At 28.6% G+C, this 23,346-nt stretch overlaps 1 protein-coding gene across 1 annotated transcript in view; it reads left to right on the top strand.

Moving 5' to 3' along the window:
• LOC141388253 (uncharacterized) overlaps positions 1-13,566 on the top strand; it is a gene marked incomplete at its 3' end in the record, with an annotated part of 156,159 nt that extends 142,593 nt beyond the window's left edge. The window contains exon 3 of the mRNA XM_073958275.1: positions 11,570-13,566. Coding sequence (XP_073814376.1) covers positions 13,284-13,566 — 283 coding nt within the window. The remainder of the gene's footprint in view (positions 1-11,569) is intronic.
• Positions 13,567-23,346: the final 9,780 nt, after the last annotated feature.

Here is a 23,346-nt window from a genome sequence, read left to right on the forward strand (position 1 = left end):
TTTCTATAGAAATTTTATCGATAATCATCGAAAAATTTCCTATAGAAATTTTATCGATAATCATCGAAAATTTTCCTATAGAAATTTTATCGATAATCATCGAAAAATTTCCTATAGAAATTTTATCGATAATCATCGAAAAATTTCCTATAGAAATTTTATCGATAATCATCGAAAAATTTCCTATAGAAATTTTATCGATAATCATCGAAAAATTTCCTATAGAAATTTTATCGATAATCATCGAAAAATTTCCTATAGAAATTTTATCGATAATCATCGAAAAATTTCCTATAGAAATTTTATCGATAATCATCGAAAAATTTCCTGTAGAAATTTTATCGATAATCAGCGAAAATTTTCCTATAGAAATTTTATCGATAATCAGCGAAAATTTTCCTATAGAAATTTTATCGATAATCATCGAAAAATTTCCTATAGAAATTTTATCGACTATCAGCGAAAAATTTCCTATAGAAATTTTATCGACAATCATCGAAAAATTCCTATAGAAATTTTATGGATAATCATCGAAAAATTTCCTATAGAAATTTTATCGATAATCGTCGAAAAATTTCCAAAAGAAATTTTATCGATAATCATCGAAAAATTCTCTATAGAAATTTTATCGATAATCATCGAAAAATTTCCTATAGGAATTTTATCGATAATCATCGAAAAATTTCCTATAGAAATTATATTGATAATCATCGAAAAATTTCCTATAGAAATTTTATCGATAATCATCGAAAAATTTCCTATAGAAATTTTATCGATAATCATCGAAAAATTTCCTATAGAAATTTTATCGATAATCATCGAAAAATTTCCTATAGAAATTTTATCGATAATCATCGAAAAATTTCCTATAGAAATTTTATCGATAATCATCGAAAAATTTCCTATAGAAATTTTATCGATAATCATCGAAAAATTTCCTATAGCAATTTTATCGATAATCATCGATAATCATCGATATCGATAATCATCGAAAAAATTACTATAGAAATTTTATCGATAATCATCGAAAAATTTTCTATAGAAATTTTATCGATAATCATCCAAAAATTTACTATAGAAATTTTATCGATAATCATCCAAAAAATTCATATAGAAAACTTTTGATTATTGGAAAAATATATAGAGAACTTTTTCGATTTCAATAGTAAATATCGATACAATTTTCTAAAGTAAATTTTTCGGTAATTATCGAGAAAAATTCTATAGCATCTTCTTCGATAATTATCGCGAAAATATCTATAGCAAATTTTTCGACAATTATCTAGAAAATTTCTATAGTAAATTTTTCGATAATTATCGACAAAATTTCTGTAGTAAATTTTTCGATAATTATCGAGAAAATTTCTATAGTAAATTTTTCGATAATTATCGAGAAAATTTCTATAGTGAATTTTTCGATAATTATCGAGAAAATTTCTATAGTGAATTTTTCGATAATTATCGAGAAAATTTCTATAGTGAATTTTTCGATAATTATCGAGAAAATTTCTATAGTGAATTTTTCGATAATTATCGACAAAATTTCTATAGTGAGTTTTTCGATAATTATCGACAAAATTTCTATAGTGAATTTTTCGATAATTATCGACAAAATTTCTATGGTAAATTTTTCGATTATTATCGACAAAATTTCTATAATTATCGATACTAAATTTCTTAAGTTAATTTATCGATAATTGTCGAGAAATATTCTGTAGTAAATTATTGCTAGAAATTTCTTTAGTAAATTGTTCGATAATTATCGATAAAATTCCCATAAAAAATAATGATGCAAAGTTCCGGTTTAGTTATGATTCGATTATCGAAAATGTCTTTAAAATGTCCTTAATTAAATTAAAAGAAAATCTATTTGTCTTTAGCATGTTTATGTTTTCCCATTGTTCCCCATTTGCTGGTACTGCTGCTGCTAAAATTTGCCAATCTACTTTCCATAATAAATTTTCTGATAGCATTTCATGTTTCTTGTCAATCATAACAAAATTTTATTATTGTTATTAAGAAAGTGGAATGCTGCTGCTGCTATCAACAACAAAATGAGCGCGAAAAACAATGACAATGTAGATAATGAAAATGAAGACAATGACGGGACATTAACACTCTCTGTATAAGACACGAAAACAATAATGAATGAATAAATGGATGAAATTGTGGAAGAAGACAAGAACATGAAACGAACCAAGTACCCTCTTCCTCCTTCATAAAATATGGTTTTGGCCATAAAAATTTTATCAAATTCCAATAAGTCGAATTATGAGCCAATGAAAGGAGCGGTGGTGGCAGTTATAGCGTTATCGGAAAATATTAATGCCCAACTATAATGGGAATACTGCAAAAATGAAAAGGGAGTGGTATTGTTTGTGAACGTTAATGAAAGTGATACAGATAACGAGACCACAAAGACTACTAAAAACTTTAGAGCGGTAGGTGTATGAATTGGGAGATTTCGAGACCTCTTGGAATAAAAAAAATAATATGACCACAGGAAGTAACTTCGGTAAACATTTCAAAGCGATGCTCGAACAGCCTTTTAACTGCATATAGACAAAAAATTTTAACTTGATGTTGGGAAACTGGTTATCTAACATATTTTCTTCAGGTGTCTTAAGAATCTTTGCTACTGACGACAGGAGGGAAATCGCAGTGACCAATTCGCCGGCAAAGCGCATTCCTCTTTACCCTGTCACTCTTGAACTGGGCAATAAACTGCCGGTTATAATAACCTGCCCACCTCTTCGGATTTGTTACTGTCACGTAGTTGAAAGTAACAATCAATATATCATCCTTCTATCTTTCCTCGATTCGAGAGTGATTTAAGCGTTACCCACAATTTACTAAATCATTTCCTAGTCCCGTCGCCTTTGCTGGCCTAATTTCAGGCCACTGAAGGACCTGAGGGATTGGGCAGCTCTCTAAAGTGTGACTGATAAATTCTTTGAACATTTGCCAATCAGCTTTTCCTTGGTTAAGAAAAGTACGACTGTCAGGGGTTATGAACTCGGGTGGTCTGTGATGATTATAGGAAGTTGTTCTGAATTAATGGAAATAAGGGGTTGCCAGGACATTTATCAGATCGGTTGCTCTACTTATTTTCGTTCACCGTGCAAAAAGTAAAGCTGTCACTTCGCCCGGTCAGCGTTATACCCCTTATTTCATTGAATAAAAGGACCAAAGCTCATGATGAGCATTGAAGGAGATGGTTATTAGCCACCAAAAGTGAACTAATATACGGCATATCACGCAGGGTTAATTTATTCAATGGCGGAATGTACACATTAGGCACCTTACCTCGGTAGTCCCAGACTTAACTAGAGTAAATCTCGATCGAGATAGGTCTACACTGGACAGACTAAAGTATATGAAAGCAAGACCTCCTTCTCTGCTTCTTGTACAATCCTTCTGCAAAACATTGCAACCCTATAGAAATTTTGAAGACAATCGAATTTTTTTCGCCTTGCCATAACATATTTTTAAGAACATTTTTCGATTATCCATAAATTTTCTTAAACTATTTTTTTGATTACACTGTGAACACAAATTTTGGGGCAGAGATAATTACTTTTGGGGATGAAAGCCCTTGGTGAGTATATTAAGAATCCAAAAGGACAGATCCGCCGTGAGTCGAACTTTCGAGTTATGGCGTGATGAAGTTTCTGCTGAAGACCCTGTAAGGCATCTGAAATTAGCGTTATATCTTTGTTAACTGTTGTTTTAGCTTATTTATGAGATGACATATCTTCAGTCAAATCGAATGAGGATTATTTTCGTAAAGCACTTCGACCTTCTAACTCGCTTCCTTCAAAGTCCTTTTCGTCCTTTATTTTAAGAGCCGCTATAAACGCCACAAGATAACGTTCGCTTCGAAATGTTCTGCAAAAATTTTAGGTACGGCTCTCATTCACGACTAATAGGTTTTGTCGCGTTTTCATATTCATTTTGAACATTTACATTGGATTATCGATCAATTATCTTTAGGAAATTTTTCGACTACCTATAAATTTTTTCTCTGGAATATTTTCGATTATCGATAAATGTTCTGTAAGAATTTTTTTTTGATTATCGATAAAATGCCTTTAGGAAAATTTTCGATTATCTATAAATTTTCTTCAGCAAATTTTTGAATTATTTCTTAAAGTAAGTTGTTGGATTACTGATAATTTTTTTGTGAAAATTTTCGATTATTTTCTTAAGGAAATTTTTCAATTATCGATAAATTTTCTTTAGGAAATTTTTTGAATATCTATAAATTTTCTTTAGAAAATTTTTCGATTACCGGTAAATTTTCGTTAGGCAATTTTACGATTGTAGATAAATTTTCTGTAGGAAATTTTTCGATTATCTATTAATCTTCTTCAGAAAATTTTTAATAAATTTTAATTAGGCAATTTTTTTTAATTATCGAAATGTTTTTTATAGAAAATTTTTCGATTATCACAAAATTTGCTTTAGGAAATTTTGTAATTATCGATAAATTTTCTTTAGGAAAATTTTCGATTATCGATCAGATTTCTTTGGGAAATTTCTCGAATAAATTTTCTAGATAAATAAATTTTTTAATTTGGGTGCCACCGTGGTGCAATGGTATGCACGCCCGCCTTGCACGCAGAAGGTCGGTGGTTCGATTCCCCGGCCAGGCAACATCAAACATTTTTCAACGGTGGCAAAATACCCCTCAGTAATGTTGGCGACATTTCCTGAGTATTTCAGCCTTGAAAAACTTCTCCACAAGTGGTGTCTTAAGACACGCCGTTCGGACTCGGCGATAAACAGTAGGTCCCATATCATTGAGCTAAATATGAATCGGGGTGCACTCATTGATATGAGAGAAGTCTCCCTTGTCCCGTATGGGATGTTGTGGAACAATGTTTTTTTTGTTGAATTATCGATTAATTTTCTTTAAGAGTTTTTTTCAGTTATTTCCTAAAAAAAATTGTTCGAATATTCATAATTTTTTAGAAAATTTTTTGATTGTCGATAAAATTTCTATGTAAATTTTTGGTTATATTTAAATTTTCTTTTGGAAAGTTTAAATTAAAATTTTCTTTAGAAAACACTATGCGACAAAAAAAAAAAAAAATTACAAGGAAAATCGAGTAGATTATGAAAGTTGAACTACAAATATGAGACACGTGTATCGGCGTTTTTATACCCTCCACCATAGTATGGAGGGTATATTAAGTTTGTTTTTCCGTTTGTAACGCATTGAAATACTCATTTGCGACCCTATAAAGTATATATATTCTTGATCAGGGTAAAATTCTAAGTCGATCTGAGCACGTCCGTCCGTCCGTCCGTCCGTCCGTCCGTCTGTGGTAATCACTCTAGCATCCACAAAAATGGAGATAGGACGCTGAAATTTTGGAAAAATGCGTCTTTTGTTTGCAGGCAGGTCAAGTTCGATGATGGGCTATAGCGGTCCACGTTTTGGTATAGCCCCCATATAACGGTACCCCCCGATTTACGGTATTTTGACGTTTTTAGCTACATTTTCAGACCGATTTGGCTATAATTTGACATTTAGGGTTCTTAAGTGTCAGTAAACATATATAACAAAACTTGTGGACATAGGTCCACGTTTTGGTATAGCCCCCATATAACGGTACCCCCCGATTTGCGGTATTTTGACGTTTTTAGCTACATTTTTAGACCGATTTAGCTATAATTTGACATTTAGGGTTCTTAAGTATCAATAAACTTACATAACAAAAGTTGTGGACATAGGTCCACGTTTTGGTATAGCCCCCATATAACGGTACCTCCCGATATACGGTATTTTGACGTTTTTAGCTACATTATCAGACCGATGTAGTTATAATTTGACATTTAGGGTTCTTAAGTGTTAATAAACATATATAACAAAACTTGTGGACATAGGTCCACGTTTTGGTATAGCCCCCATATAACGGTACCCCCCGATTTACGGTATTTTAACGTTTTTAGCTACATTTTCAGACCGATTTGGCTATAATTTGACATTTAGGGTTCTTAAGTGTCAGTAAACATATATAACAAAACTTGTGGACATAGGTCCACGTTTTGGTATAGCCCCCATATAACGGTACCCCCCGATTTGCGGTATTTTGACGTTTTTAGCTACATGTTTAGACCGATTTAGCTATAATTTGACATTTAGGGTTCTTAAGTATCAATAAACTTACATAACAAAAGTTGTGGACATAGGTCCACGTTTTGGTATAGCCCCCATATAACGGTACCTCCCGATATACGGTATTTTGACGTTTTTAGCTACATTATCAGACCGATGTAGCTATAATTTGACATTTAGGGTTCTTAAGTGTTAATAAACATATATAACAAAACTTGTGGACATAGGTCCACGTTTTGGTATAGCCCCCATATAACGGTACCCCCCGATTTGCGGTATTTTGACGTTTTTAGCTACATTTTCAGACCGATGTAGCTATAATTTGACATTTAGGGTTCTTAAGTATCAATAAACTTACATAACAACAGTTGGGGACCTAGGTCCACGTTTTGGAATAGCCCCCATATAACAGTACCCCCGATTTACGGCATTTTGACGTTTTTATCTACATTTTCAGACCGATTTAGTTATCAATTGACATTTAGGGTTCTTTAATGTCAATAAACTTATATAACTAGTGGACATAGGTCCATTTTTTGGAATAGCCCCCATATAACGTTACCGCCCGATTTCAGGTATTTTGAGAATTTTACCAACAAGTTTTAACCGAATTATCTGTAATTTGAACATTTGAAATTCTTAGTGGTCACCACACCTCTCCACCAAAAATTGTCAAGAAAGCTCCCATATAACGGTACCTCCCGATTTTCAGTAATTTGATGATTTTAGCTACAAACCGAACTAGCAGTAATTTGACATTTGAAGTTCTTAGTGGTCACAACACCTCTCCATCAAAAATTGTCAATGTAGGTCCATGTTCGGATATAGCTCCCATGTAACGGTACCTCCCAATTTTCAGTAATTTGGCAATTTTAGCTACAATTTTTAACAGAACTAACTGTAATTTGACATTTGAAGGTTGTAGTGGTCACCACACATCTGCATCAACAATTTTCAACATAGCCCCAATATAACGATACTTCCCGATTTTCGGTACTTTGAGGATTTTACTTAAAATGTTTAACCGAACGTAGGTCCATGTTTTTGTATAGCCCCAAAACAAACCTCCCGATTTTCCGTACCTTTCTGTAATTTGAAATTTAAAAGTCAACAAAAATTCTCCAACAAAAATTGTTCATTTAAGTTCACATTTTCGTATAGCCCAGATACCTCCGAACTAGCTGTTAATGACATTTGAAGTTCCCACGTTATGTACCGATTTTCGATATTTTGAGGATTCTAGCTAAATTTTTAAACCGAATTAGGAGTTATTTGACATTAAAAGCTCCCATCAAAAACTGTCAACATAGGCCCATGTTTTATTATAACCCCTATATAACAGTACCTCCCAATTTCTAGCCCACCAAAAATTGTCAACAGTTAGATATAGGCACCATAAAAAAGGGCCTCCCGAATGAAGCATTTTATGTACATTTTCTGACATTTTAACGTACTCACTTAAAGTTGGGGACAGGAATGAATATTTTATGGTGGAGGGTATGAAAAGTTCGGCCTGGCCGAACTTAATGCTTTTTTACTTGTTAAAGTTTACGTCGGAAAGTAACCAAAATAGGCGGGGCAATTTCCGTCCATTTTTAATTTCTTCGAAATATTCGAATTAAGATATCTTGGAATCCTTGCATTTCAGGTATATAGTGTCTGTGGCAACTTTACTCAGGAGGGTGTGGGGAATATTTCTGATAAAAATTTTAACCCTCATGCGGATCATCAAAGGGGTCTTTTTTGTCCTTTTTTGAAAATCTTTCAAAAACTCCTTAAAAATGTGATCGTATCAAATCCAAATATTCTACAAAAATGTTCACCATAAAATTTTACTATAGGTCTCAGAATACACCAAATCTGCAACTCTTGTCTAATCGCCAGGAATCTCTAAAAATGAAAAACACGTTTTAGGGTTAAAGTCGGACTTCATCTGAGTTTATTCAAAATTGTCCCACAAAACATAATTTTAGAGAGATGATGTCAGAGACAAAAATTTTCTTCATCAAATTTCACTATGGGTCACCAAAGAAATGAAATGTCTATGTCCATTTTATAGCATGAAAATATCAGTATCAATTTTGCTGAAAAAACATGAAAATATTTCCCAATTTTTTTGATGAAAAATTTTTTCTTCTTTTTTCGAGTTGGTACATGGAAGTAATATAAAACTTGGTTATAGATGAAAAGTGTCAAAGGATGAAAAATTCTACACAAAATTTCACTATGAGTTTCAAAATAAACTATATATCTGTGTATACTATTTCCTTAAAAAAATTAGATTACAAATTTATATATATTAGGATGAAATTATATGTTTTAATTTTGGACTGTTAATATTACATAATTCCATACTGGATCAAAATCTAGCAAAATCCTTTTCTTTTTGGAAATATAGTTAAAGAAAGAAATGTTCCAAATGAAATTTCATTATGGGTCTCTGAATAAAAGAAATCTGTAGCTATAGCATATAACATTCTTAGCAGCATTTGTTTTTGATATATATGTTTTAGGGCCATATTTCCCAATTTCCATACAGATTGTCGTTGTGATTGGATACTGTAAATATCATATTGATGGATTTTCGTTGTGAATTCATACAGAAGACGTTGTGCGTTCCATTCATAATGCTTTTGAAATATTTGTGGTGCATATATATTTGGAATATAAAAAACCCACATTGGACCTGCCCAAATTGCGTATTTTTAGTACTTTCAACTTAAATTCCGTAGTTTGGATAAGCCATTGGTTGCTTATATTGTAAGTGAAAATAAATTAGAGGTCTACGGCTATGGTCAAGTGAAAATATAGGTGTCATATGGGCTTTCACATGCAAAATTTGGTGTGGTCAAAAAACTACAATGATGGGAATAACTCCTACTTTGGTGGCATTTACGGAATAAACCTTAGAAACCTGAAATGAAAATTTTTGATTATTGACGAATATTCTTTAGGACGTTTTTCCACTTTTTTTTATAAATTTTTCTTAAAAAAATTTCGATTTTCGATTAATTTTTGTATGGGAAATTTTTCAATTATCGATAAATATCCTTTAGGAAATTCTCGATTAAATTTTTAAATTTTCTTTAGGAAGTTTTTCAATTATCCAAAAATATTCGTTAGGAAAATGTTCGATTATCGATAAATTCTCTTTAGAAAATGTTTCAATTATCGATCAATTTTCTTTAGGAAATTTTTTGATTGTCGATGATTTTTCTTTAGGGCGTTTTTCGATTTTTATACCCTCCACCATAGGATGGGGGTATATTAAGTTTGTCACTACGTTTGTAACTACTCGAAATAATCATTGTAGATCCCACAAAGTATATATATTCTTGATCAGCGTGCAATTTTACATCGATATAGCCATGTCCGTCCGTCTGTCCGTCTGTGGAAATCACTCTAGCGTCCGAACGGATTGACGTAGGTTGATGAAACTTTCGGAAAATATATTATATGTACGTAGGACTTTTGGTATTGAAAGCGGGCTATGTAGGTCCACGCTTTCGTATAGCCCCCATACAAAATGACGCGTGACGCGTCGTCGTTTTAAGAAATTTTTAAGATATTTGTCCCATTTTATCACCGAATTGGTTGTAATTTGGTACTTTGTGTCTCCAGATGCCAAAAAACATTCCTACCAAAGTTGGGTTATATAGGTCCACGTTTTGGCATAGCCCCCATATAAAGTACGCGTCATATTAATATAATTTGAATTGGTTGTAATTTGGTATTTTTGGTCTCCAGAGGCCAAAAAACATTCCTACCAAAGTTGGGTTATATAGGTCCACGTTTTGGTATAACCCCCATATAAGGCACCATATAAAGTAAGCGTCATTTTAATATATTTTGAACGTATTAGACCCATTTGGCCGCGGAATTGGTTGTAATTTGGTACTTTGTGTCTTCAGAGGCCAGAAAACATTCCTACCAAAGTTGGGTTATATAGGTCCACGTTTTGGTATAGCCCCCACATAAGTATATATAAAGTACGCGTCATTTTAATATATTTTGAATGTATCCGACCCATTTGACCAAAGAATCGGTTGTAACTTTGTATTTGTGTTTCCAAAGGCTAAGAAACATTTCTACCATAAAATGTTTATACAGGTCCACGTGTTGATATAGCCCCCATAATACGATATCTCCCGATTTTCAATATTTTGATGGTTTTAGCCTCATTATCACACCGAGGTGGCTGAAATTTGGTATTTAGTCTTCTTTAGGCTTATAAAACTTTCACCCAGAAATTTTTAGGTATAGGTCCACGCCATCATATAGCCCCCATAGAACGGTACCTTCCGAATTTCGGTTTTTTAAGGTTGTGGTTACATTAATCCACCGAAATGGCTGAAAGTTGTGGTGGAGGGTATAAAAAGTTCGGCCCGGCCGAACTTAACGCTTTTCTTACTTGTTTTCTATAAATTTCTTTAAGAAAGTTTTCGATTATCGATAAATTTTTGTTTAGGAAATTTTTTAATTATCGATAAATTTTCTTTAGGAAATTCTCGATTATCGATACATTTTCTTTACGAGATTGTTCGATTATAGATAAATTTTCTTTAGGAAGTTGTTCGATTAACGATAAATTTTCTGTAGGAAGTTGTCCATTTATACATTATCTTTGATTTTTGAATTTTTTCGGTTATCGATCAAATTTCTATATTTCGATAAGTTTTTGTTAGGAAAATTGTCAATCATTGATAAATTTTCGTTAGAATATTTTTTTGATTATCCATAAATTTTAAGAATTTCGATTATTGTTAAATTTCTCTAGGAATTTTTTCGATTATCTTTAAATTTTCGTTAGGAAGTTTTTGGATCATCGATAAATTTTCGTTATGATATTTTTCGATTATCTTTAAATTTCCGATAGGAAATTAATTGATTATCGATAAGTTTTCCGTGGGAAATTTTACGAGTATTGATACATTTTCTTCAGGAAATTTTGCGATAACCAAAAAAAAAAAAAAAAAAAAAAAATTAAGAAAATTTATCGATAATCGAAAAATTTCACTGGGAACATCTAAAACTGTTTTTGTCAATTACGAAAGTGTTATTTTTTAGAGGTCTGTACATTTGGATCCACCACTCCTGTTTATGTTTGGTTTTGTAAATTTTTAGTCTCTGGTTGGTTATTGTATTTCTATTCATTTTCTTGTCTTTAGTCAATTAATTTAACAAAATATTTTTTTAAAAATCAATTATAAAAATTACACTATACATGCAAATATCCTTAAAAATGTATTTCAGGACTGTTGGTTCTTTAAAAAATTAAAAATGTACATATTTTAATTTAAAAAAGATTCTTTGAAAAATATATTTTTAAAAATGTCCTTTCAAAAATCCGCTCTAGTTGAAAAAAAAACCTTTAAATTTATAAATTTTTTATTTATATTTTCCTGCTTCTTATAATGTTTCTTTAACTCTTATCTCTCTTTTCAGCCAATTAAATTAACAATGGCCTAAAATGTTGATTAAATTGTTTTGACTTCCTTCTAAAATTTAAATTAAGTCATTAAAGTGAGTGCTGGAATTCTTTAACTAAGCCCCGTTAAAACAAAATATTTTAAAAGCCTAAGAACAACTTAATAAAATTTAATTAGTCTTCCCGTTAAATAATTTTCCGCGACATTTTTTTTAGCACTGAAGATACCCACTTTAAGGGCGCACACAAATAGCCGTTAACCAAAGAAAATAAAACGTAAAGTAAAAGTTTAACACAAAACCATAACACTTGAATGGCAAATATTTGCAAAAGTTTAAAGTAGACGGCTTTTATTTGAAGATTTATTGTGGCCACTACATACTACACGAACAATTACAACAAAACGATTAAAGAAAACAACTAAAAGAGCAACAACAAGAACATTTTCTAAGAAATAATAACACAGCAAGAGGCCACAGCAGTCTCTATTTTTTTGGGGTTTATAACACTCTCAATTGCCGGTTGAGAAGAAAAGTGTGTGTGAGTACAAGAGAGCCACACTTAATAAGGAGAAGTATTTTTAAAAAGCATTACACACGTGTTATAGCTCAATAACAAAAGGAGCGAAAGCACGACGAAAGGAAATTTATCCCCCTGTTTTTTTTTCTTTTTTTGCCTTACTTGTGTGGGTCAAGAGCATTTTAGTGAGAAAAAGAGCTACTCTCTGGATTTGAAGAAATATATTTAAGTGCTCCTCCATAACAACAATAGACAACAATAAAAGACAAACAACTCCCCCCTCGCATTTGTCTATTGTTTATGGTACTACAGTATATGTAAAAGAGTATATCATCGAGAGAGATAGATAGCCATTGTGCTCCACACGTGTTAGTCAACAATAACAAGTCAAACACCTAAAGCAATCCCCCATATATGTGTTCTTTGTTTACGTTAAATACTTCTGTGTGTAAGTGACAAATCAGTGAGAGAGAGAGAGTTGTTGTTTACATGGACACTTCAGCACGTGTTAATAACGGCAACGAAACCCCCCATTCGTCGTTCATTGTTTACAGTTGCAATTGTATACAGAGTACAGTTTAAGAGAGAGAGCGAGAGAGAGCGCCACTGTTTATAAAGAGTTTACTAATGCACGTGAGTTAGATAAACACTTGTGTTGGACAAAACAGATTCATACTCAGGGATTTGTTTACTTTTGGCAAATACTCACGCACACACAAATATAAAGAAGCCACAGTAAAATAAAAAATAACTTAAATTATTCTTCTCTATTACAGAAGGAAAAAACAACAACAGCATTTTGTAAACATTCAAAATATCCACACTCTCACATAACCTAACTTAACCTTAAAGAAGCCCCGCACACAGAACAAATACACATCTTAAATTACTCTCCTTTATAACGAAGAAGAAGAAAACAAAAACAGCAACAAAACGGCTTCAGAACAAAGTGCATTGGTATTGCATCATCTTCCATCAAATACGACCTCCTCCTCTATTGCTTCCTATAAGACCAGCACCACAAATTCGTCACCTTCCACGCCTTCTTCCACCTGTCGCCGGCCGCAACATCATCATCAACAATACAGACAAACCTCATCATCACCAGCATTGGTAATACATTCAGAAATAAACGAAGAACAAGAAGACACCCCTACAACAACAAAGGCGACATCAGATAACAACAACCACGGCCACCGAAAAAACAACATCATGTTGCGTAGCTGCGTTTGTTTTGGACAGCGTGGTGGCAATCACAAACGGCGTAGTTCATCATTTGATACATCCTCTTCATGCCGTTCATCGGAAATTGAACGTGGTGGTAAAACGGCCACGACCAGTAGTGGAAGCGATGCCACCAACAATCAGCAACGACAAAATCAAGTTGCAAATGGTCGTATGGCCTCTAGTTTGTTACAGTACTTTCAGACGAAAGGTTGGCTCCGACACTGGCGTAAACCGACAAGGGGCCTCAGCATGACCAAAATAGAAATCAGTAAGTACAACAAAAAAAGAAATATTCTAATAAATTATTTTAAAAATATTTAAATAAGAAAAGAAGAAATTCAAATCGTATCGGTTGAACCCATGGACATTTTCCATGGTGCCTCTGTGTGTGTTCGTGGCCTCCGGCAGTGTAAATTTTACATTCTAAGATGTTTTCCATGTTTATGTTGCACTCATTATTGACACTTAACCCTTTTGTTTTTTGATTGGCAATTGCAAAAAATAGACAAACAGACAGTCAGCCAGACAGGCCGGCGGTAAAATCAAAAGCTACGCAGTTCGGGGTCTTTTTATATAAAAAAAAATCACAGGGTTTTATTTCACAAGGGGGTATGTCGCCAGTTGAATATTTATTTTTCTATTCTCAAAAAGACAAAAATAAGCAAGTGAAAATGACATCATTTTACCATGGCAAATAATGGATGTGCTGCAGTGATTTAAAGGCAAATTACAGCGATTATACGCTATAATAGAGCGAAGCACGTGATTTACAAAATACAATAACAAAAACAAAAAAAAAATGTTATGGTTGTGAAAAAAATTAAGAAAGAAAAACAATTTTGATTAATTTCCATCAATTTTCTCTGCGAAATTTTTCAATTATCAATAAATTTTTCTTCAAGAAATTTTTCGATTATTGAAAATTTTTTGTCCAATATCGACCAAATTTCTAGAGGAAATTTTGTCGAATATTGATAAAGTTTTCTTTAGAAAATTTATCGGTTTATCGATAAAATTTCTATAGGAAATTTTTCGATAATTATCGATAAAATTTTTATAGGAAATTTTTCCATAATTCTCGATAAAATTTCTATAGGAAATTTTTCGATGATTATCAATAAAATTTCTATAGGAAATTTGTCGATGATTATCGATAAAATTGCTATAGGAAATTTTTCGATGATTATCTATAAAATTTCTATAGGAAATTTTTCAATGATTATCGATAAAATTTCTATAGCAAATTTTTCGATGATTATCGATAAAATTTCTATTGAAAATTTTTCGATGATTATCGATAAAATTTCTATAGGAAATTTTTCGATGATTATCGATAAAATTTCTATTGGAAATTTTTCGATGATTATCGATAAAATTTCTATAGGAAATTTTTCGATGATAATCGATGAAATTTCGATAGGAAATTTTTCGATGATTATCGATAAAATTTCTATAGGAAATTTTTCGATGATTATCGATAAAATTTCTATAGGAAATTTTTCGATGATTATCGATAAAATTTCTATAGGAAATTTTTCGATGATTATCGATAAAATTTCTATAGGAAATTTTTCGATGATTATCGATAAAATTTCTATAGGAAATTTTTCGATGATTATCGATAAAATTTCTATAGGAAATTTTTCGATGATTATCGATAAAATTTCTATAAGAAATTTTTCGATGATAATCGATGAAATTTCTATAGGAAATTTTTCGATGATTATCGATTTCTATAGGAAAATTTTCGATGAATATCAATAAAATTTCTATAGGGAATTTTTCGATGATTATCGATAAAATTTCTATAGGAAATTTTTCAATGATTTTCGATAAAATTTCTATAGCAAATTTTTCAATGATTATCGATAAAATTTCTATAGTAAGTTTTTCGATAAAATTTTTCTAGTAAATGTTTGGCTGATTATCGATAAAATTTCTATAAGAAATTTTTCGATGATTATCGATAACATTTCTATAGGAAATTTTTCGATGATTATCGATAAAATTTCCTATAGAAATTTTTCGATTATCGAAGAAATTTCTGTAGGAAATTTTTCGGTTATCGATAAATTATCGTTAGGAAATTTTTCGATTATCGATAAATTTTTGTTAGGAAAATTTTCGGTTATCGAAAAATTGTCGTTCGGAAATTTTTCGATTATCGATAAATTTTCTTTAGAAAATTTTTCGGTTATCGATAAAATTTCTATAAGAAGTTTTTCGATGAATATCGATAAAATTTTTACAGGAAATATTTCGATGATTATCGATAAAATTTCTATAGGAAATTTTTCGATGATTATCGATAAAATTTCTATAGGAAATTTTTCGATGATTATCGATAAAATTTCTATAGGAAATTTTTCGATGATTATCGATAAAATTTCTATAGGAAATTTTTCGATGATTATCGATAAAATTTCTATAGGAAATTTTTCGATGATTATCGATAAAATTTCTATAGGAAATTTTTCGATGATTATCGATAAAATTTCTATAGGAAATGTTTCGATGATTATCGATGAAATTTCTATAGGAAAATTTCTATAGGAAATTTTTCGATGATTATCGATAAAATTGATATAGGAAATTTTTCGATGATTATCGATAAAATTGATATAGGAAATTTTTAGATGATTATCAATAACATTTCTATAGGAAATTTTACGATGACTATCGATAAAATTTCTATAAGAAATTTTTCGATGATTATCGATAAAATTTCAATAGGAAATTTTTCGATAATTATCGATAAAATTTCTATAGGAAATTTTTCGATAATTATCGATAAAATTTCTATAGGAAATTTTTCGATAATTATCGATAAAATTTCTATAGGAAATTTTTCGATAATTATCGATAAAATTTCTATAGGAAATTTTTCGATAATTATCGATAAAATTTCTATAGGAAATTTTTCGATAATTATCGATAAAATTTCTATAGGAAATTTTTCGATAATTATCGATAAAATTTCTATAGGAAATTTTTCGATAATTATCGATAAAATTTCCATAGTAAATTTTTCGATGATTATCGATAAAATTTCTTTAGTAAATTTTTCGATGATTATCGATAAAATTTCTATAGTAAATTTTTAGATGATTATCGATAAAATTTCTATAGTAAATTTTTCGATGATTATCGATAAAATTTCTATAGTAAATTTTTTGATGATTATCTATAAAATTTCTATAGTAAATTTTTCGATGATGGTCAATAAAATGTCTATAGTAAATTTTTTGATAATTATCGATAAAATTTCTATAGTAAATTTTTCGATAATTATCGATAAAATTTCTATAGTAAATTTTTCGATAATTATCGATAAAATTTCTATAGTAAATTTTTCGATAATTATCGATAAAATTTCTATAGTAAATTTTTCGATAATTATCGATAAAATTTCTATAGTAAATTTTTCGATAATTATCAATAAAATTTCTACAGTAAATTTTTCGATAATTATCAATAAAATTTCTACAGTAAATTTTTCGATAATTATCGATAAAATTTCTATAGTATCGATATCGATAAAATTTCTATAGTAAATTTTTCGATAATTATCGATAAAATTTCTACAGTCAATTTTTCGATGATTATCGATAAAATTTCTATAGTAAATTTTTTGATGATTATCTATAAAATTTCTATAGTAAATTTTTCGATGATGGTCAATAAAATGTCTATAGTAAATTTTTTGATAATTATCGATAAAAGTTCTATAGTAAATTTTTCGATTATTATCAATAAAATTTCTATAGTAAATTTTTCGATAATTATCAATAAAATTTCTATAGTAAATTTTTCGATAATTATCGGTAAAATACCTATAGTAAATTTTTCGATGATTGTCAATAAAATGTCTATAGTAAATTTTTCGATAATTATCGATAAAATTTCTATAGTAAATTTTTCGATAATTATCGATAAAATTTTTATAGTAAATTTTTCGATAATTATCGATAAAATTTCTATAGTAAATTTTTCGATAATTATCGATAAAATTTCTACAGTAAATTTTTCGATAATTATCGATAAAATTTCTACAGTAAATTTTTATCGATAATTATCGATAAAATTTCTATAGTAAATTTTTCGATAATTATCGATAAAATTTCTATAGTAAATTTTTCGATAATTATCGATAAAATTTCTATAGTAAATTTTTCGATAATTATCGATAAAATATCTATAGTAATTTTTTCGATTATTATCAATAAAATTTCTATCGATAAAATTTCTATAGCAAATTTTCCGATAATTATCGATAAAATTTCTATTGTAAATTTTTCGATAATTATCGAGAAAATTTCTATAGTAAATTTTTCTATAATTATCGATAAAATCCCTATAGTAAATTTTTCGATAATTATCGATAAAATGTCTATAGTAAAATTTTCGATAATTATCTATAAAATGTCTATAGTAAATTTTTCGATAATTATCGATAAAATTTCTATTGTAAATTTTTCGATAAGTATCGATAAAATTTCTATAGTTAATTGTTCGATAATTATCGATAAAATTTCTATAGCAATTTTTTCGATATTTATCGATAAAATAGGGTTTTTTTGATTATAGGAAATTTTTCGATGATTGTCGATAAAATTTCTATAGGAAATTTTTTTGATCATTATCAAGAAAATTTCTATAGGAAATTTTTTAAGATTATCGATAAAATTTCTGTAGTAAATTGTTGAATGATTATCGATAAAAATTCTATAGTACATTTTTTGATGATTGACAATAAAATTTCTATAGGAAATTTGTCGATGAATATCGATAAAATTTCTATAGTAAATTTTTCGATAATTATCGATAAAATTTCTACAGTAAATTTTTCGATAATTATCGATAAAATGTCTACAGTAAATTTTTCGATAATTATCGATAAAATGTCTACAGTAAATTTTTCGATAATTATCGATAAAATTTCTACAGTAAATTTTTCGATAATTATCGATAAAATTTCTACAGTAAATTTTTCGATAATTATCGATAAAATTTCTACAGTAAATTTTTCGATAATTATCGATAAAATTTCTACAGTAAATTTTTCGATAATTATCGATAAAATTTCTATAGTAAATTTTTCGATAATTATCGATAAAATTTCTACAGTAAATTTTTCGATAATTATCGATAAAATTTCTATAGTAAATTTTTCGATAATTATCGATAAAATTTCTATAGTAAATTTTTCGATAATTATCGATAAAATTTCTATAGTAAATTTTTCGATAATTATCGATAAAATTTCTATAGTAAATTTTTCGATAATTATCGATAAAATTTCAATAGGAAATTTTTCGATAATTATCGATAAAATTTCAATAGGAAATTTTTCGATAATTATCGATAAAATTTCAATAGGAAAATTTTCGATGATTATCGATAAAATTTCTATAGGAAAATTTTCGATGATTATCGATAAAATTTCTATAAGAAAATTTTCGATTTTTATCAATATAATTTCTATAGGCAACTTTTCGATGATTATCGATAAAATTTCTTTAGGAAATTTTTCGATGATTATAGGTAAAATTTCTATAGGAAATTTTTGGATGATTATCGATAAAATTTTTATAGTAAATTTTTCGATGCTTTTCGATAAAATTTCTATAGTAAATTTTTCAATGATTATCGATAAAATTTCTATAGTAAATTTTTCGATAATTATCAATAAAATTTCTATAGTAAATTTTTCGATAATTATCGATAAAATTTCTATAGTAAATTTTTCGATAATTATCGATAAAATTTCTATAGTAAATTTTTCGATAATTATCGATAAAATTCCTTTAGTAAATTTTTCGATAATCATCGATAAAATGTCTATAGTAAATTCTTCGATAATTATCGATAAAATTTCGATAGTAAATTTTTCGATGATTATCGATAAAATTTCTATAGTAAATTTTTTCGATGATTATCGATAAAATTTCTATAGTAAATTTTTCGATGATTATCGATAAAATTTCTATAGTAAATTTTTCGATGATTATCGATAAAATTTCTATAGTAAATTTTTCGATGATTATCGATAAAATATGTATAGTAAATTTTTCGATGATTATCGATAAAATTTCTATAGTAAATTTTTCGATGATTATCGATAAAATTTCTATAGTAAATTTTTCGATGATTATCGATAAAATTTCTATAGTAAATTTTTCGATGATTATCGATAAAATTTCTATAGTAAATTTTTTCGATGATTATCGATAAAATTTCTATAGTAAATTTTTCGATGATTATCGATAAAATATGTATAGTAAATTTTTCGATGATTATCGATAAAATTTCTATAGTAAATTTTTCGATGATTATCAATAAAATTTCTATAGTAAATTTTTCGATGATTATCGATAAAATTTCTATAGTAAATTTTTTCGATGATTATCGATAAAATTTCTATAGTAAATTTTTCGATGATTATCGATAAAATTTCTATAGTAAATTTTTCGATGATTATCGATAAAATATGTATAGTAAATTTTTCGATGATTATCGATAAAATTTCTATAGTAAATTTTTCGATGATTATCGATAAAATTTCTATAGTAAATTTTTCGATGATTATCGATAAAATTTCTATAGTAAATTTTTCGATGATTATCGATAAAATTTCTATAGTAAATTTTTCGATGATTATCGATAAAATTTCTATAGTAAATTTTTTCGATGATTATCGATAAAATTTCTATAGTAAATTTTTCGATGATTATCGATAAAATTTCTATAGTAAATTTTTCGATGATTATCGATAAAATATGTATAGTAAATTTTTCGATGATTATCGATAAAATTTCTATAGTAAATTTTTCGATGATTATCGATAAAATTTCTATAGTAAATTTTTCGATGATTATCGATAAAATTTCTATAGTAAATTTTTCGATGATAGTTGACAAAAATGTCGAATTGTAATTTTATTTTAGTTTTTATGTTATGGTTTTTGTTTCACATTTTAAATAATGAGGTCATTTTTACAAAACGTCTTGTTGCAGTTGTGACAAACATTCAACCAGCAACACAAAAGAGGCAGGATAACAACAGGCTTACACACTTCTAAAAGACCTACCAACGATTCTTCTACATTTGAATAATTGGTGTTGTTTTTAGTTCGCGGTCATTGTCATTTCTTTCTGCTGAATATTCACTTTCTTCTTCTTCTTCTTGCCACAGACAATATGACACATGGCTGTTTGAGTAGACTTTGATTGCATTTTAACGTCGTTTTGATGGACAGCAGCAGGCAGAATCTGGGTCTGGTGTACTGAATATTTAAGTGGTATTTGAGGTTATTGCGGACACTCGATGGGGATTTTTTTTCTTACGAAGTCAATAAGGCAATGATATTGAGTTACAGAAAAGTAGACCAAGTTTCTTGGGTCCTTGAGGGAAAAAGTCCTTAATAGCTTTAATGGCAATTTCAAGTATTTTAAAAAGGACAAAAGGAAAAGTTGTAATATGGCCTGCTTAAGACTTTGTAACTTTGAACTATTGGGACAGCAGGTGCCGTGGATATTCGATATTGTTTTTATTTTGAAATTAAAGTCAAGCAACATTGTTGATGTTATACGCACACAAGTACAGAAAGTAAGAGTTTAGCATTCACATCGAAAAAGACTAAAATGTCAGTATCGATTTGTCTTGTTACTTAATTATTGTGCTACGCGACAATTTTTTCATCCGCTTGGCTCCAATCCAAAGCATAACATCGTTATGCTACATTAATATTTAACTGCTCAACAACATTAACATAACGAAATATATGTAAATACATTCAAGAAGTTCAGCTTGTAGTAGTAGTCACTCCTCTCAAGTGAATACTTCACACCAGACATCGGAATAAAATATTTTGCAAATCTATTTATAATAAAGCTGCAAAATAATCCTCAAGAGGGAAATAAAAAAGAGACAAGAAATAATTGAAGAACAGTGGGTACGAAAACTTGTCTTTTGAAAAAAGTTCCCTTTTTAACCTTTCTCTAGGAAAATTTTAGATTATCGATAAATTTTCTTTAAGAAGTTTATCGATTATCGATAATTTTTCATTAAGATGTTTTTCGGTTATCGATAAATTTTCATTTAGAAATGTTTCGATTATCGATAAATATTCTTTACAACATTTTTCGATCATCGATACATTTTCTTTAAGAAATTTTTCGATTATCGATAAATTTTCGTTAGGGAATTTTTAGATTATCGATAAATTTCTATTTGAAAATTTTCGATTATCGATATAATTTCTATATAGGAAGTTTTTCGATTATCGATAAATTTCTATATAGGAAAATTTTCGATTATCGATAAATTTCTACAGGAAATTGTTCGAATATCGATAAATTTCTATATAGGAAATTTTTCGATTATCGATAAATTTCTACAGGAATTTTTTCGACTATCGATAAATTTCTATGTAGGAAATTTTTCGATTATCGATAAATTTCTATATAGGAAATTTTTCGATTATCGAAAAATTTCTACATAGGAAATTTTTCGATTATCGAAAAATTTCTATATAGGAAATTTTTCGATTATCGATAAATTTCTAAAGGAAATTTTTCGATTATCGATAAATTTCTATAGGAAATTTCTCGATTATCGATAAATACCTATAGAAAGTTTTTCGATTATCGATAAAATTCTATAGGAAATTTTTCGATTATCGATAAATTTCTATAGGAAGTTTTTCGATTATCGATAAATTTCTATAGGAAATTTTTCGATTATCGATAAATTTCTATATAGGACATTTTTCGATTATCGATAAATTTCTATAGGAAATTTTTCGATTATCGATAAATTTCTATATAGGAAATTTTTCGATTTTCGATAAATTTCTATATAGGAAATTTTTCGATTTTCGATAAATTTCTATAGGAAATTTTTCGATTATCGATAAATTTCTATAGGAAATTTTTCGATTATCGATAAATTTCTATAGGAAATTTTGTCGATTACCGATAAATTTCTATAGGAAATTTTGTCGATTACCGATAAATTTCTATAGGAAATTTTTCGACTATCGATAAATTTCTATAGGAAATTTTCCAATTATCGATAAATTTCTATAGGAAATTTTTCGATTATCGATAAATTTCTATAGGAAATTTTTCGATTGTCGATAAATTTCTATAGGAATATTTTCGATTATCGATAAATTTCTATAGGAAATTTTTCGATTATCGATAAATTTCTATAGGAAATTTTTCGATTATCGATAAATTTCTATAGGAAATTTTTCGATTATCGATAAATTTCTATAGGAAATTTTTCGATTATCGATAAATTTCTATAGGAAATTTTTCGATTATCGATAAATTTCTATAGGAAATTTTTCGATTATCGATAAATTTCTATAGGAAATTTTTCGATTATCGATAAATTTCTATAGGAAATTTTTCGATTATCGATAAATTTCTATAGGAAATTTTTCGATTATCGATAAATTTCTATAGGAAATTTTTCGATTATCGATAAATTTCTATAGGAAATTTTTCGATTATCGATAAATTTCTATAGGAAATTTTTCGATTATCGATAAATTTCTATAGGAAATTTTTCGATTATCGATAAATTGTTAAATTTTCTTTAGGAACATTTTCGATTGACGATACATTTTCAATAGGAAATTTTTTGATCATCGATAAATTTTCGATAGTACATTTTTCTATAATTATCGCGACAAATTTCTATAGTAAAATTTTCGATAATATCGATACAAAATTCTATAGATATTCTATAATTATCGCTAAAAATGTCTATATTAATATTTTCGATAATAATCGAGAAAATTTCTATAGCAAATTTTTCGATAATTATCGCTAGAAATTTCAATTTTATTCTCGATAATTATCGACAACATTTTTATACTGGGGCCTAATTACGTGATTCGATTCGATCGAGTATTTGCTCGTGAAAAAGATTTCGACACGATAAAAAAGCGGCATGACGAGATTCGATCGAAATCGTTGATCGAATGTTGCGAGAGTAACCGGTAATCGAACTATGAAAACCTATGTGTACTTTAGGG

This window comes from Musca autumnalis, unplaced genomic scaffold (genome assembly GCF_047663935.1).
Source record: "Musca autumnalis isolate F117 unplaced genomic scaffold, ASM4766393v1 scaffold_9, whole genome shotgun sequence".
Taxonomy (NCBI): domain Eukaryota; kingdom Metazoa; phylum Arthropoda; class Insecta; order Diptera; family Muscidae; genus Musca; species Musca autumnalis.